Raw genomic sequence first — 13,734 nt, 5'->3', positions numbered from 1 at the left:
AAAAACCGCTACATCAAGAGGTTGTAATAGATGTGTTGTATGAGCAGGAAGGCAGCAAATAACAATGTTATGCTCTTCTGCTAATGTAAGAAAGCGCTCTGTTTTATGAGAGTCATGGCCGTCAAGTAATAAGAGGCGAGTATCATCTGGTGCCATATGCTCTGCAGATAGTTGGATAAAATGCATAAGGTATTGGATTGCAATGTCGTCGTTTGAATACCCGCTCTCATTTACAATAATGAGAGCATTTGGCTCAAGGTCATCATTGTACCATGAATCCATATGAAGTTTGCCAGGGATAATGATAGCTTCTGCAAGTGCAGCACCACTTGCATTTACTGCCTCAATTACAGTAACAGAGAGCCGATTCTCAGGATTATCAACAGTCCACTGCTTTACACCGATTGGTACAATAACAGCCGTAGACTTATAACACCCAATCATATAGCCTGTCTCATCAACATTCCATAAATTATATGGCTTAATGTTATGTTTTGTAATAAGGGCGTTATATGTGAGAAAGAATTCCTCAAACACCTCTTTCTTTTGTGCTTGCTTCCGATGTGTATTTAACGTCTTCGTGTGAATTGTATGAAATTCGGGGTGTGCTTTTAGAAAGCGTTGTAGCCACCGTTGTGATGGTATCGTACGATTAGGTCGTAAGTCTGCAACTGCCCGTAGTATCATAGATCGGTTGGCAGGGACCCCGCGCTCAAGTTGGTCGTATATGAATTGACAGACCGCGGTCTCTTGCGATTGAGATAAGACTCGATTGCTACCTCCGTGGGGTAATTGAGGAGACGTAGTACTCGTAATACGACGTCGGAGTGTCTCACGGTTGACATTGAATTTATTTGCAACCCAAGCAATTGTATATGTACTTGGTTGTTTTAAGAAGAACTGTTGGGCCTCATTAAGGCGAGCAATCATAGTAGGATCGTTATTTTGAGGCATTGTAGATACTACGTTATGAAGAATACTATTATTTTTTCTATATATCAAAATAGCGGTGTACGCACATCTTGCTGTCGCACGCACAACTTGCTGTCGCCACCTACGAGCGAAGCGAGTGGGTGGAACACCGAGTATTGTCTGCTTGCCCTTTCTTAAGGAAAGGGCAATCCTATTTATGCTAAAGGAGTGTAGTTCTCTCATTTTCCAAGACTTTCCATGACTTACCAGGCTTGGTAACTGTAGTCGACGTAAGAGAATCCCATAGAACCATCTCTTAGGTTCGTAGCCTATAGGAAGTAAAAGGAGGTCCAAGGTCAGAGTACCCCTATAGACAAATTATGTCATAGACAAATTATGTCATAACTTAACCAATCTTGTGGGTAACTAAAGAGCGATGACATGTAATGAATCATAGAGGTTCGTAGGAGCTTTTAGAGCTATCGTTCATGCTCCTAGGCCTCTAGTTGGTAGAGATATGTCATGTGGTAGTATGAGTGATGTCATGTAATGAATCATAGAGGGTTGTAGAGATATGCTATGTGGTAATATCGGCCCAGTAACTAAGGAGCGATGACGTGTAATGAATCATAGATGGTTGTAGCAATCGTTGAGTAGTATCTCTTGTTGTTGGTGTGATAAGCCAAAATATGTATAGTGACTTGTAGGTTTGAGGAGGAGATTTCCAAGTTTGCTCTTGAGTTTGATAGCAAACTGAGTGCAACGAATGTCAGTATGACAGGTAGGTGTAGTAGGCTCTGTAGGCTGCGTAGGCTGTGTAGGATGCGAGTACGTACGTAGCTTATCAAGTGCTGTATTACAGCTTATAGGCCAGATTCCAGCTTTCCGGAACGCTGATTGTATAGTAGATTCCTTGAAGGTTTGCTCCCGCATCTGTGGGAGATCTCTCATAAATAGGTGTAGGTTGTAGGCGATATCCATCTCTCGTATGGCACGGAGCACAGCCTGCTTATGCCAGTGCTTATATGGTTGGAATATTCCCACGTCTAATGGCTGTAAAACGTGTGTGAGGTGACTGGGAAACGCCCATAAGATGATGTGATATTTAGCAGCCAGAATGATGAAATCATGGCTCGTATGGCTCACATGGGAATCAAGGAGTAGAACCTTGGGATTTCCCGGATCATGAGGAGCTGTAAGCTGCACGAAGTGCTGTAGCCACCGTAGAGCAAGCTGGCTATTAGAATAGCCAGTCTCAGAGAGCAATATCAGCTCATTCCCATGGAGGTTTTCAGGGTACCACGCCTCCATATGAATTTTACCCGGTACAACAAGTACCAGTGCAATCTTCTGTCCAGCTGCAGATACTGCCTCTATAATCGTAATAGATATACGATTCTCAGGGCTCGGAGTGTAGAGCTGCTTTACAGCTCGGGGGACCATAACTCTCTCACCTCCTGGAATTCGGATCCTAAAACCAGTTTCGTCCATATTCCAGATTGACTCTGGTTTTATACCACACTGTAGTACTAATGCTGTGTACTCTTGAAACCACTTAATAACAGTAGGCTCCTGTTGAGCTTTCGTACGCTGTTGTGCAATAGGCTTTGTAGTAACAAAGTGAAACTCTATAAGCTCATTCCGTATATATTTAGTGAGCCAGCTCTGTGACGGTGGAGGCAGTGGGCTCCGTAGGTGGCATACTGCCCTGTAAACCATGTGCCTATTAGCCCCTAATCCTAGGTGATACTGCTCTAGAATCCAGGCCTTTAGGGCTTCTGTTTGAGCTGTAGAAAACACCCTATTCTGACCTCCATGGGGCAGCTTCCTCAGGACTGCTCGGGTGATTCTTGACTGTATAGTCGACTTTGGGACCTTAAAAATCTGACTGGAAACACCTATAGATTCAGAGGGGTTTGCTGCCAGCCATTCACAGGCATTTTATAGAGGTGTCCCTTCCATTGAATGAATTACATTTGATTACTATATAATTTACTATGTGGGGGAATGTTCGAGGTTTTGGTAAGGAGTAGCGGTGAACATATGCAAGTTGAGAGGACGCACTTGCTTCCTCTCATAAGCCAGTGGACGCAACTCGCTTCCCCTCACAATTAGTTGGGGACTTCTCAAATTGAGAGGTTTGTAGCCTATGTGATATAGCCCTAAAGTTATCTGTTGTACTATGGTACTCTGGTCACATGATCTCACCATGACTTTACCACCCGAAAATTCAGATTAGATTAGACAGTTAATTACACAAAAACAATTCACTTAGCAGTTATAAGCCTAGAGCAATGTAATGGTGGGTGCACCAGATATGAGAATCTAGCCACCCAAGGAAGGGATGAATTTACTAAGACAACACACTGTCTTAGGAAACAGAGCCAAAGGGTTGTAGCTTAGACTATTCCACAACGCAGCAATCAGGTGTATGATGTGGTGAAGTGGTTTAGACAAGTTGCAACAAATGTTGAGTCTGAGAACTCAGGGGTAAGTCAGAGGTTAGCACCTCACTGACTTTTCAAAAACAGAGAATAACAAGATCAATGCTTGGAAGCTTGGAAAAGACGTAGAAGTATGTGCTAGTCGATTTACTGTATTGCCTGCTTGCCCTTTCTTAAGGAAAGGGCAATCCTAAGGAGTGTAGTTCTCTTATTTTCCATGACTTTCCATGACTAACCAGGCTTGGTAAATGTATTAGAAATCAAGTGCGACCCACAACTAGCTTGCTAATCATGTAGTGAACGTAAGAGAATCCCATAGAACCATCTCTTGGGTTCCTAGCCTATAGGAAGTGAAAAGGAGGTCCAAGGTCAGAGTACCTATAGACAAATTATGTCATAACTTAACCAATCTTGTGGGTAACTAAGGAGCGATGACGTGTAATGAATCATAGAGGGTTGTAGAAGCTTCTAGAGCTATCGTTCATGTTCCTAGGCCTCTAGTTGGTAGAGATATGCCATGTGGTAGTATTGGCCCACCCCCTTAAGGAGGAGATTTTCTTAATAACTTGTTCAATGAGTGTCCAAATGATATGCCGTGATGTATGTAGCATAAACAGATGTAGTAGAAGAGTTTGCAGCAATCGTTGAGTAGTATTGTTTCTGTTGTTGGTGTGATAAGCCAAGATATGTATGGTGACTTGTAGGTTTGAGGAGGAGATTTCTAAGTTTGCTCTTGAGTTTGATAGCAAACTGAGTGCAACGAATGTCAGTATGACAAGCAATTCTAAGACGCTTTCTAGATACTCTAAATTACTTGTATAGACCTAGGGTTAGCAATAAAACTCATTAAACTCATGTGATTAGAAGTCATGTGATGAAAAATCTCATAAGAAATGAAATAAATATTCTATAGGTACTACTAGGCTACTAATTTAACTAAAAAGTCTTCTACTAACTCTTCTTCCTCATCCTCTATAAACCCCTAACTCTTTAAGTAAGTTATTACTTTAAAAACATCCTTAGATAACTTATTTCTAATCTTAGAAATAATTAGTCCTCCTATACTAAAAGAGCTCTCTATAGGAGCACTAGTAGTAGGTATTTGTAAATACCTTCTAGCAATAGTAGATAAGATAGGGAATCTACTCTTATTTGCTTTCCAAAAGTCTAATGGAGAGATCTATAAATATTAGTATAAATAAAGTTGTATAAAAGGGCAACTTACTTTAAAATGAGAAGTAGGTTCTAAAAAGTAAAGAGTATACTATGCGACGGCAAGCGGGGCGCGGTTTTCAGCGTCCTGGCTCACATAGGTTTAGCGCCTCTATTTCGGGTTTGGCGGTGTCCCGTTCTGGTTTGGCGTGCTCGGTTTAGGCATTACTGCCTGCCGATCAACACCACGCCGCTTTTCCTCAACCTCAGAAGTATAAGTAGTCGCTGCCCCTCGCTCCTCTATCCGCACTCTCCCTCCTTCCTTTCCATCACACACTTTCGGCTCTGGCCCACACCGTCCACACCTTCTCGGCTGCACTGCCCCCTTCTCTGCCTACCAATTTCGCAGCATGTAACCAGATCCGTCGAATGCTCCGGCTCTAACCCACCTTCGACCTCCTCAAAGTCGTCATGCGCCTATCATTCTGTCGTCTCGGCCATTTACGAGATGCAAGGCAGCCAGCTAGGCTGAACTTGGCTGGTCCTCGGCGATAGGGCGACGGCAACGCGCTGGCGGTCTGTCCAGAGCAATTTCCGCCCTCTGTCCCTACTCGGATTTTAACACGTACATCAGACGTCGTCGCTCAAATTTGGTCGGAGGCTATACTGCTAAACGTTGCGACATCTAGGATCCTCCTGACAGGCATTTCTCGACGACCAACAATGAGTGGTTTCTGGTTAACCAATATCGGGCCGCGACATTATGGATTCTGGTGAACCTCACTGAAGTGTCGGCATCATCGCGGTTGGACTGGGGCGGATGGAACACATGACAAGAAATGATTCTTGCTCATGCATGTGGGAATGTGGCTTGTCCAATGGCAAAAACACCGCACGACGGCGGCAACAATGATGACGGGTTAGGCAAGGTTGCTGTGACACCTTGACTGCGTTGCATCCATGAAGCGGGGGTTTAATTTGGGCTGATTGGGGTCGGATGCAGGAGTCGGGAGAAGGAGCTAATGCATGTTACGCGCTAAGATCGAAAAACGTCGCCGTCGAATTCGTTTCTCCGATTTTGGGCCACTCGAGGCTTCAGCATACTCGTCGACGAAGGCTCAGAATGCAAGGAACTGTCTATTTTCGTCAGTCGCTACTTCGCCTGCCTGCGCATAGGCAAACGGACATAGCGGAGCGCTCTGATACAGGCCTAGTCTCGGAGTCGCCGATCTGCGGAGTCGCCGATCTGCTTTGTGGCCAGAACAGTGCCGCTTTGGGGCAGCAAAGCTCAGCCTCTACGGACAGATCACCGAGCCTGGAGCCATTTTCGCCAGAGTTCCCACTGTTTTGCTTCAGGACGCGGCCTTCACAGCTATCGATCCGGAAGATTGGCACACATGGGATGATTACGCCATCTAGCAACCTCATACGTAATGCCAAAAGCGAGCAAAGCGGTTGGGCGACTGCCACAGGTGTTCTAGTAGGCCGGATTTCATGCGCTTGCTGTAGCTCGCGAGTATATATAGGACGGGTGTCGCTCAGCAGATTGCGAGTTCATAGATCTCCTCCAATATCAAAGTTCAAGATGACTTCTATTCAGTGGGACAGCCAGCAATTTTATCAACCACCACGTCCTGTGGCTGCACCGCCTTCGACATTTTGGCCACCTTCGCATCCACAACCAGGTGTTGGTTCGAGTCACTTTCAACCGTCTACAGCCAGTGCCCATTTTGAAGGGGTCAAGAGGGCAATTACGCATGGCGCAGCCCAGATGCACATGTCATCCAGTTCGGACCACGCAGAACTGCCTCTTAATCAACATCAAGGCCAGTATCTACCAGGGACAGGAGGTATGTGTCCGTATTTCTTCATTACGGCAACAGCTGACCAAATGAAGAAATCGCGCAGGCTATTCGATACAGTGGAGATGCAGACGTCAGCGATGAAGAGGCCGAGTTTCCTTCTATCGAAGAACCCCTATTACCAGATATAAATGGCAGCCTTAGCAGCGTCCGTGGAAATGTGACAGGTTTGGATAAACTGAAATGGGGTACAAGCCAGGGTGAGTACCCGGAAGCCTCCAGTAATTGCAAATTGCGTTGCTCATGTCTTTCAGATGAGCCTATCCTCCTGGACAGTGATATGGGCGACATTGGAGTGCTGGACGATGCTGAGAGGGAGATCCTAGTACATCTCTCCGGTTCCCAAGCTGCACTAAGTGATGCGACGATACAGACAACTACGGCAAAGGTGAATGACGTGCTGTTGCTTGCCTCTCAAAACATGAGCAAGCTTGAAACGGAGGGTCTACCCGGTTTGGGTAGTGTTCAAGAAACCAGTGCTATCTCTGTGATCGAAGGAATCCCAACGAACGAAGACAAGATCAATGATTACATTTCCGCAGAGAGCGACGATATGGACACGATTGAACTAAGCCCTGTGTTGAAGCGCAGCGATGATCGAGATGGAAGCACAGATGGTACTGATGGCAAAGACCACGCAAATGATAGCTCCGGTTCTGATATAGAGCACCCACAGCGTTTAAAACGGCGGAGGAGGGCAAAGAGCAGCAATCTGAAAGACGTTACTTTTCCGACCGATTCCTGGGATGTCTTAAGCCAGGGAGGAACAGCGGCCTCTTTCGATTTACCTCGAATGAGTCAATCTATTAATAATGGTGATCACGTTAATGATAGCGACACCGCTAGCTCAGAGATACAGGAGCGGAGACTAAAACGGCCAAGGCGGGCAAAAAGCATGGAGAGCTCTGCACACATGAGCCCTGGCAATGCGAAAGAGGCTTCTTTTGCTATGGCCAGTTCCTCTGACGTCTCAACTCCAAAGACAGGAGCGACGTCGTCTGATTCCCCGCTAGAGAGTCACGAGATACCAATCCGTGGTTCCCTTACACTACAAACATTCCAGTCGGGAATAGTGTATTGCCTTAAATTTTCCCAGGAGGAGTTACCATTTCCTCTCCACATAGAGCAGGCACAAGATGTCATCAGCAGCGCCTCTAGTGGCGATAGAGACAGGGAGCGGCCGCATTTGCGAGAGCGAGTTGTGAGCAGACCTGGCAGGCATTCGACATATTCAGAGGATGACGACGAACTGTTGATACAGCTGAAAGAGAAAGACAAATTGCCATGGGACGAAATAGCAGAGTACTTCCCGGAAAGGACTAAAGGGACGTTGCAAGTGCACTACTCCACAAAGCTGAAGAACCGCTCGCAGGCGTCTAAGTACAAGAAACGCAAGATAACGAACTCAGCTAACGAAAGCGGGGAAACATACCCATCTGGTTTTTCAATGGAGTTGCTTGATCCACAGCTTCAAGATGCTCTTCCTTCCACACCATTTCTAGCAGCAACTGCCGACCCCACCAAGGGTGCTCACAGAAGCATACTATCAACTGGGAACAAAGTGCATACAGCAGTGCAGCCGCGTTGTAGCAGCCAAGGAGTGGAGAGCGATACAGATGAGATCTGCGAGGTTGAGGCGTTGCTTGCCAAGTCAACAGTACGTAATGTGGTTTGGTACCTCGTGAAGTGGGAAGGCTTTGGTGATGATAAAAATACGTGGCAGGAACAGGACGACATCAGTTTGGATCTTGTTGACAATTTTGAGGCGAGCTATCAAGGGAACTTCGGTGTGGAATTACTCAAGAAGCGAGAACGGAGAGGAAAAATTGAATATTTTGTTAAATGGAAGGGCCGTCCATCGGGTGAGAATTCCTGGGAGAAGGAAGATACAATACACTCTGAACGAATCAAAGAGTTTGAAGCAAGGTGATGGGCGTATCCAATATACAGCGCAAGAAGATAAATTGCTGATGCGCCTCAAGTAGAAGGGCCTGCCATGGAAAGAGATACATAGGGCTTTCATCCGTGCTTTCCCGGACAGGAGCATCGGATCGCTTCAAGTACGCTATTGCTACAAGTTGAAGGACAGAGACTCTGAATCTGATGACGAATAGTATTATTTATATTTATTAACTGTACGGGCGTTCTTCTTCCATTGATTCCCTTGTGCTACGTAAATACTTTCCCATCACGGTGTAAACCTTCCTGAGGAATTCTCCCATCTTTCGTAAGCCTCTCCAGCACTCCAGCAGGGCAGGGTTACGTTCCAATTCTTGTCCGTTCTCGTAAAAAGTGCCAGATACTCAACTGCCCCAGATTTTTTAAAGAATGACCATGTTACCGTCAATCTACTACCCTGTTGTGGACTCCCCATCTTCTCACAAAGAGCAAACGCTAGCTTGATTAGACTGGTTGTCTAGTATCAAAGTCAACCCTGTGATTGCATTCACTGATGTAACTCCACAATCCTACCCCTTTTTGGGGGCTTTTTTAATCCACTTTCGATGTCTTGAGGTAGTGAAGTGTCTGGAGTGATGTCTCTCGACGGAGCACTGCTTGACTGGCTCTCAGCTTCCTCTTGTAGAGATGCAGCATAACTTGATTGGGGAGAGAGACATTGGCTTTGCAACCCCTGCTCGCTTCTTGGCTTTTTGAACGATGGCTGGAAAGTTTGAGATGAGGGGTTACACTGTGGGTCTTGCGACAGCACTAGATCGAACTGACATTCTTCCTCATGCTGAGATATGAGTCCGAGATCTGATTGTTGAGACTGATGCTGATCGGATAGAGGGCAGGGCAGTTGTTCGGCGGCTGAACGGAGTCTCTCGAAGTGTATTGGAGCATAGATATCGTAGAGATTCCTTGTGAATGTATAAGTCGTCCACTTATCTCGACCTTCCTCGCTGGTGATGTCAAACTTTTTGATGGTATGGCGATAGATGGAGGTCTGGTCTTCATCGATGACGGGGTAATGACCGTAGACCCTTACAGCCTCTTGGTCATGCGAAATGGAAAATGCGAGGATTTTTCGATTAAGTTCGTCCTGTCGTGATACCTCACGGTACAGATCGACCACTTGTTTCACAGCGACTCCTGAGCTATGACCATTTTGCCGATCAGCAATGTTAAGCCCTTCGTTCCCACATTTTACCTCCATCGTAAAAAACGGAAAGTACATCCAGGCAGTAGCCAGAAAAGGTGTCCTTTTCCACCCTTTGATGAAAGGTTCCAGTTTCCGACGTTGACCCTTGGTAAAGATCGCTTCTTTGCATCCAGCACAGTAGTCAGGCTGAGGTACTGGTCCTGCTACAATAGGTATACAACCATACCACTTCTGGTTGACGTGATCTACCATAGATTCCAAATGTTCTTCACCATAAGAACATAGGACTTCCACAGAAGGAACAAGCAGCGGCGACATATCCCGTATGACCTTTGCCTCGTTTTCATTACGAAGCCTCTCGCAGGTCTTTTCGAATCGATCGTCTCGAAATATAGAATCAGGAGGGAGAGGTTGTTCTGCCTCAAGCAGAACCTTGCAGAGAGCTCGACAAGCATCAGTGATCCCGGGTCCGCCGCCCATGTAGATACCCGCCGCTGCAAGGCTCTTCTCATACAGCCGACTTTTAACAGCGGGATTCTTGCCTTCCCTCAGAGATCCATCGCTTGTCTCTGATTTCTTGCTGAGTGAAGATGATGACGTTTTCCTCTTGAGTAATGGATTCATTATATTTTCTTGCTCAAAATACTCCTTGGGCCAAGGCTTCCCTCGCAACCAACGAATAACTGGATCGGCGTCACCGTTCTTGATATCGCAGGTATGTTCTTCAATTCTGCGGCCTTCAGGCGAGCTTCGCTGACGTTTTCGACTTCGCTCGTCTTCAGGTGTACGCTTCGGGCTGGGGTTTCGTGGCCGCTTCCGCTTTCGATGATGACTTGCTGTGCTTTGAGAGACTGGTGGAGTTCGTTTGAACTTGACTCGAGTTAGATTTAGTGAATAGCAAGAGTGGAGTGACTTGCCTCTTCGCTGAGAGTGTTGCTGGTTCTGGAGAGAACTTTAGATACTGTTCCTTCTAAACGACTGCCTTCTAGGCGTGTGCTTTGACGAGGATCTATATGCGGCCGTTCTTTGTTGATACCTTGAGGCCGTTTCCCTAAGAATGGCCAGTCAAAAGGAGCACAGAAACGTGCGGGATGGGTTACCTTCGTCTTTTGGCAGCGATCGTTGCCGCCTCTCTATTCTGGTGTTTCGTTTTGCTTGACGCGAGGCCATATTGACTGGAAGGGCGAGGGGAGGGGTAAGAGGATATCCTATTTTACCGCTGCGCTTGAAACAACCGGAGCTGGTCGGCATAGATAGTAGCAGGAGGAGAATGCGCTGGAGTTGCAGGAAGAAAAATCCTCAGCGGGTACTTTCATCATCAGAGCAACACTTGTCCGAACCACTCACATCGAAGACTAGCCCCTTGAATGAGCGGTTGGTGAAATGCCAACTTGTCAAGGTAAGAGAGATGGGGGCGACAACTAGGCATTTGGATGATGATTTAGCGCCATGCCAAATAATAATTGGTTAGAAGCAATGCTAGCCGATGTTTCAGCCTTGAGACATTACGCGTGACTCACTGTTAGCCAATACTGCTGCCTGAAGTGAGATCCAGCCAACATCATGGAGGGGTATGGCATGCACCGCCTTACACCCCCAGGCTTGACCATCACATACGCCTGAAGTGGAAAAAGCGAAGGATCTCTGTTGGTTCATTCGCGAATCATCGTGGTTTCCCAGCCGCCGACCACATTACAAGCCCCTGCCTTTCAGTGATGCATTGGCTATGATGTACCGTTTCCTGCAGTTCACGCCTTTTCTCACCAACAACCCGCGTATTGCCAATTCTTGCAGCAGTTATTTCTTTATCGCTTCAAACCACCAATCCCATTCGCCGTTGTGGCTTCCTTCAATCTTGTGGCTATAAATGAAGCGCTACCCCAGCTCAGGCAATGTTTACAGTTAAATAACCCGCAACCATCAAAGAGCTCATTTAAGAAGAGAAGCACTCAAGACGATTCATTGCTTCTTTGCATAACTCATTGTCCTCAAGCAAGATGCCCGCCAACAAAATCCTTTCCAGCCAGACGATCAAAACCGTCGCCAACAGTGGCAAGAACGTCATGGTTAAGTATGCCACTAAGACTGAGACTTGGGATCGGAGCTACCTAGCCAGTAGCGTTCAGGATGATTTCAGCAAAGCTATAGAGAAGGCCGATATTCCTGCCGGCGCCACGGTCGCCATATTGGCGTGAATGACATTTTTCCCATATGGCCCTGATTGAATGCTGATGCGAAGCTTAGTGAAAAGGAGCATCCAAGCTCGAGCGATAGCAAGAGTCACTTCACCACTGTCTTTGAGGACAAGGACGGCAACCACGTTTCGACTAAGCACGTCTATCCTTGAGTCTAAAGTGTCGGGCTGGCATGTATTTTGAAGCACTCTTTTTATGTGGGAAGGACGCGGGAGAAGTGGTGGAATTGGCACTTGGACACTCGTTTGTGATGTAGAGACGGACTGTGTGTGGTGAGGGAATGTTGGAGATCTATTACGCAAAAGTGTTGAGATGAAAGACTTGTTAGACGTCAGTAATTACAACCCAAGTACTATCCGATACCTTTCCACATCTTCCAATTCTATACATTTGCACCAATCTGGATCGTCACCTCGCTCGTTTGCAATCCTATCAATGCCGTGGGAGCTCTTCAACTCAGTTCCAATAAGGATCCATTACAATATCCGACATTAATGCTCTCTTCGCTGGATCGAGATTTGTCATTCTCAATATCAACCTCTTTGCCTCGTTGTCAAGGTTAGGAAGCCTCTCCTCAGACCATTGCTCAAAAGCTTCGTTTGATTCGTCTTCTGTTATGGCCTGCCACAGGTCTTTTAAAAGCGCTCCCGCTTCCTCGTCGTTGACATGCTCAACGAGCGCATCTGGTAGCGGGCCGAAGGCGGAAAGCAACATGAACAAAATCACTGGCTCGGGTTCAGTATCAAGTTTCTCGAAGTCTGGGTGAAAGCATTGCGCGCCCGTGATAACGTAGAGACACTAGGAGCCACGATTAGCAAGATTGGTTCCGGCCAAACCAAAAATTGACTCACTAGAAGTGCATAAGAGAACACGTCCGAAGGTTTCCCAACACCCTTCCCCAGTTGCCCTTCTGGGCTACGCCACATGACGTTCCCCATCCTTTGGTTTAGGAGCTTTTGGCCTTCCAGTTTCAAAGCACAGTCCATATCCCCCAATGCCACCTTTCCAAGCTGGAATTGATCCTTCTCGTCCACATACCAATTGAGAAAGACATTATTTGGCTTTACGTCTAGAGAAAAATAGGTCAGCGGAGTGTTATTGACAACAGCAGCGAACTTTGATGGCATTGTACCTAAGTGTATCCAATGCTTTGTATGAATATCATTCAGCCCCAGCGCAACCTCTTTCAGAATTGTCTTTCTTGCCTCTATCGGAAGGGCTGGATAATTCTCTACCAACGAAAGCAAATCGCTTTTAAAGTACTCGTAAACAAGTACGTTTTCCTTTTTATTTTCGTCTACGTGGATTCGGAGGCGAGGATTATTCCCAAAATCGTCTTTAAACTCCTCCAAGAGATCAAAGATTGACTGGGAAACAGGCTTTAGAACGAAGGGTTTGCCATCGCAGCTAGAGTTATTTTTCATTCAATTAGTGATGATTTTGACAAGAATTACACGATCAATGATTCTTGAACTTACAGTGCAAGGTGGATATCAAGCGCCGGTTTTGTAGGATGTCGCTGGAGCAATTTTTGGCATACATACTCGCGACCGGAGTGACCAACGAGGGTTGAAAACATCCTCGCAGCTTTGATAACACTAGCACGGCATTGAATCATTGGAGGTACCGTAGACTCACGAAAGGCAGGAAGAAGTAGGGATGGGCAGGGTGGAAGAAAGAGCAGCATGTCATCGTCTTCAAACGCGCCATAACTGGATAAAATCACGTGATGAATGATTTAACCATGTTGGAGGGTATACCAGAGTACGGGGACCTACAGCCAATTGGACCACATTTTGCACCGTGAAGGCATTGGAGCCTAACTGGGACAGGGTAGGACATGCACGTGAGGTATATACATCGTCAACTTATAAAGCCGGGGGATTGTAAATTGGGGTTTCAACTCGATAGGGCTTACATTGCGCAGATTCTAGAGAATTTTCGATCTGCTGCTCAAAATGTTGAGCCTGAAGGTGTTGCAGCCTAAGCGTGCCAGGATATTTTCGGTCACTTTCGGATTGCGGAGCAAGTCACATGGCGGAGAGCCCCACCACTTGCGTGAAATC

General features: G+C 46.4%; 4 protein-coding genes across 4 annotated transcripts; 2 read left to right on the top strand and 2 right to left on the bottom strand.

Annotated features, from left to right (window-relative positions):
• Window positions 1–4,829: 4,829 nt before the first annotated feature.
• On the top strand, window positions 4,830–8,504 carry VC83_02573 (uncharacterized protein). Its single transcript, XM_024466232.1, has 3 exons — window positions 4,830–6,358; window positions 6,406–6,570; window positions 6,625–8,504. The coding sequence occupies exons 1-3, from the start codon at window positions 5,506–5,508 to the stop codon at window positions 8,298–8,300; spliced, it is 2,694 nt and encodes an 897-aa protein (XP_024326397.1). The 5' UTR covers window positions 4,830–5,505; the 3' UTR covers window positions 8,301–8,504.
• A 4-nt stretch (window positions 8,505–8,508) lies between these two features.
• Window positions 8,509–11,388, bottom strand: VC83_02571 (uncharacterized protein). The gene is made up of 3 exons (XM_024466231.1): window positions 10,574–11,388; window positions 10,391–10,524; window positions 8,509–10,343 (listed from the first exon to the last, which is right to left on the bottom strand). The coding sequence occupies exons 1-3, from the start codon at window positions 10,722–10,724 to the stop codon at window positions 8,817–8,819; spliced, it is 1,812 nt and encodes a 603-aa protein (XP_024326398.1). The 5' UTR covers window positions 10,725–11,388; the 3' UTR covers window positions 8,509–8,816.
• On the top strand, window positions 11,389–12,815 carry VC83_02570 (uncharacterized protein). Its single transcript, XM_024466230.1, has 2 exons — window positions 11,389–11,664; window positions 11,718–12,815. Exons 1-2 carry the CDS (start codon window positions 11,471–11,473, stop codon window positions 11,818–11,820), a joined length of 297 nt encoding a protein of 98 aa, XP_024326399.1. The 5' UTR covers window positions 11,389–11,470; the 3' UTR covers window positions 11,821–12,815.
• VC83_02569 (uncharacterized protein) lies at window positions 11,389–13,552 on the bottom strand. The gene is made up of 4 exons (XM_024466229.1): window positions 13,147–13,552; window positions 12,801–13,075; window positions 12,520–12,737; window positions 11,389–12,466 (listed from the first exon to the last, which is right to left on the bottom strand). Exons 1-4 carry the CDS (start codon window positions 13,353–13,355, stop codon window positions 12,125–12,127), a joined length of 1,044 nt encoding a protein of 347 aa, XP_024326156.1. The 5' UTR covers window positions 13,356–13,552; the 3' UTR covers window positions 11,389–12,124.
• Between the last annotated feature and the right edge of the window lie 182 nt (window positions 13,553–13,734).

The sequence above is a fragment of the Pseudogymnoascus destructans genome (assembly GCF_001641265.1).
Source record: "Pseudogymnoascus destructans isolate 20631-21 unplaced genomic scaffold scaffold_5, whole genome shotgun sequence".
Taxonomy (NCBI): Eukaryota; Fungi; Ascomycota; class Leotiomycetes; order Thelebolales; family Thelebolaceae; genus Pseudogymnoascus; species Pseudogymnoascus destructans.
The sequence above is the reverse complement of the archived record's forward strand: the minus strand, read 5'-3'. Positions and strand labels throughout refer to the sequence as shown.

Coding starts and splice junctions, on each gene's coding strand:
- VC83_02570 (XM_024466230.1), top strand. CDS start 11,471: ATGCCCGCCAACAAAATCCTTTCCAGCCAGACGATCAAAACCGTCGCC. Junction 11,665..11,717: donor GCCACGGTCGCCATATTGGC/GTGAATGACATT, acceptor TGCGAAGCTTAG/TGAAAAGGAGCATCCAAGCT.
- VC83_02573 (XM_024466232.1), top strand. CDS start 5,506: ATGCAGGAGTCGGGAGAAGGAGCTAATGCATGTTACGCGCTAAGATCG. Junction 6,359..6,405: donor GTATCTACCAGGGACAGGAG/GTATGTGTCCGT, acceptor GACCAAATGAAG/AAATCGCGCAGGCTATTCGA. Junction 6,571..6,624: donor GAAATGGGGTACAAGCCAGG/GTGAGTACCCGG, acceptor CATGTCTTTCAG/ATGAGCCTATCCTCCTGGAC.
- VC83_02571 (XM_024466231.1), bottom strand. CDS start 10,724: ATGCCGACCAGCTCCGGTTGTTTCAAGCGCAGCGGTAAAATAGGATAT. Junction 10,525..10,573: donor ATCGCTGCCAAAAGACGAAG/GTAACCCATCCC, acceptor GGCCATTCTTAG/GGAAACGGCCTCAAGGTATC. Junction 10,344..10,390: donor GCAACACTCTCAGCGAAGAG/GCAAGTCACTCC, acceptor ACTCGAGTCAAG/TTCAAACGAACTCCACCAGT.
- VC83_02569 (XM_024466229.1), bottom strand. CDS start 13,355: ATGCTGCTCTTTCTTCCACCCTGCCCATCCCTACTTCTTCCTGCCTTT. Junction 12,738..12,800: donor AAAGCATTGGATACACTTAG/GTACAATGCCAT, acceptor ATTTTTCTCTAG/ACGTAAAGCCAAATAATGTC. Junction 12,467..12,519: donor TGTTCTCTTATGCACTTCTA/GTGAGTCAATTT, acceptor CGTGGCTCCTAG/TGTCTCTACGTTATCACGGG.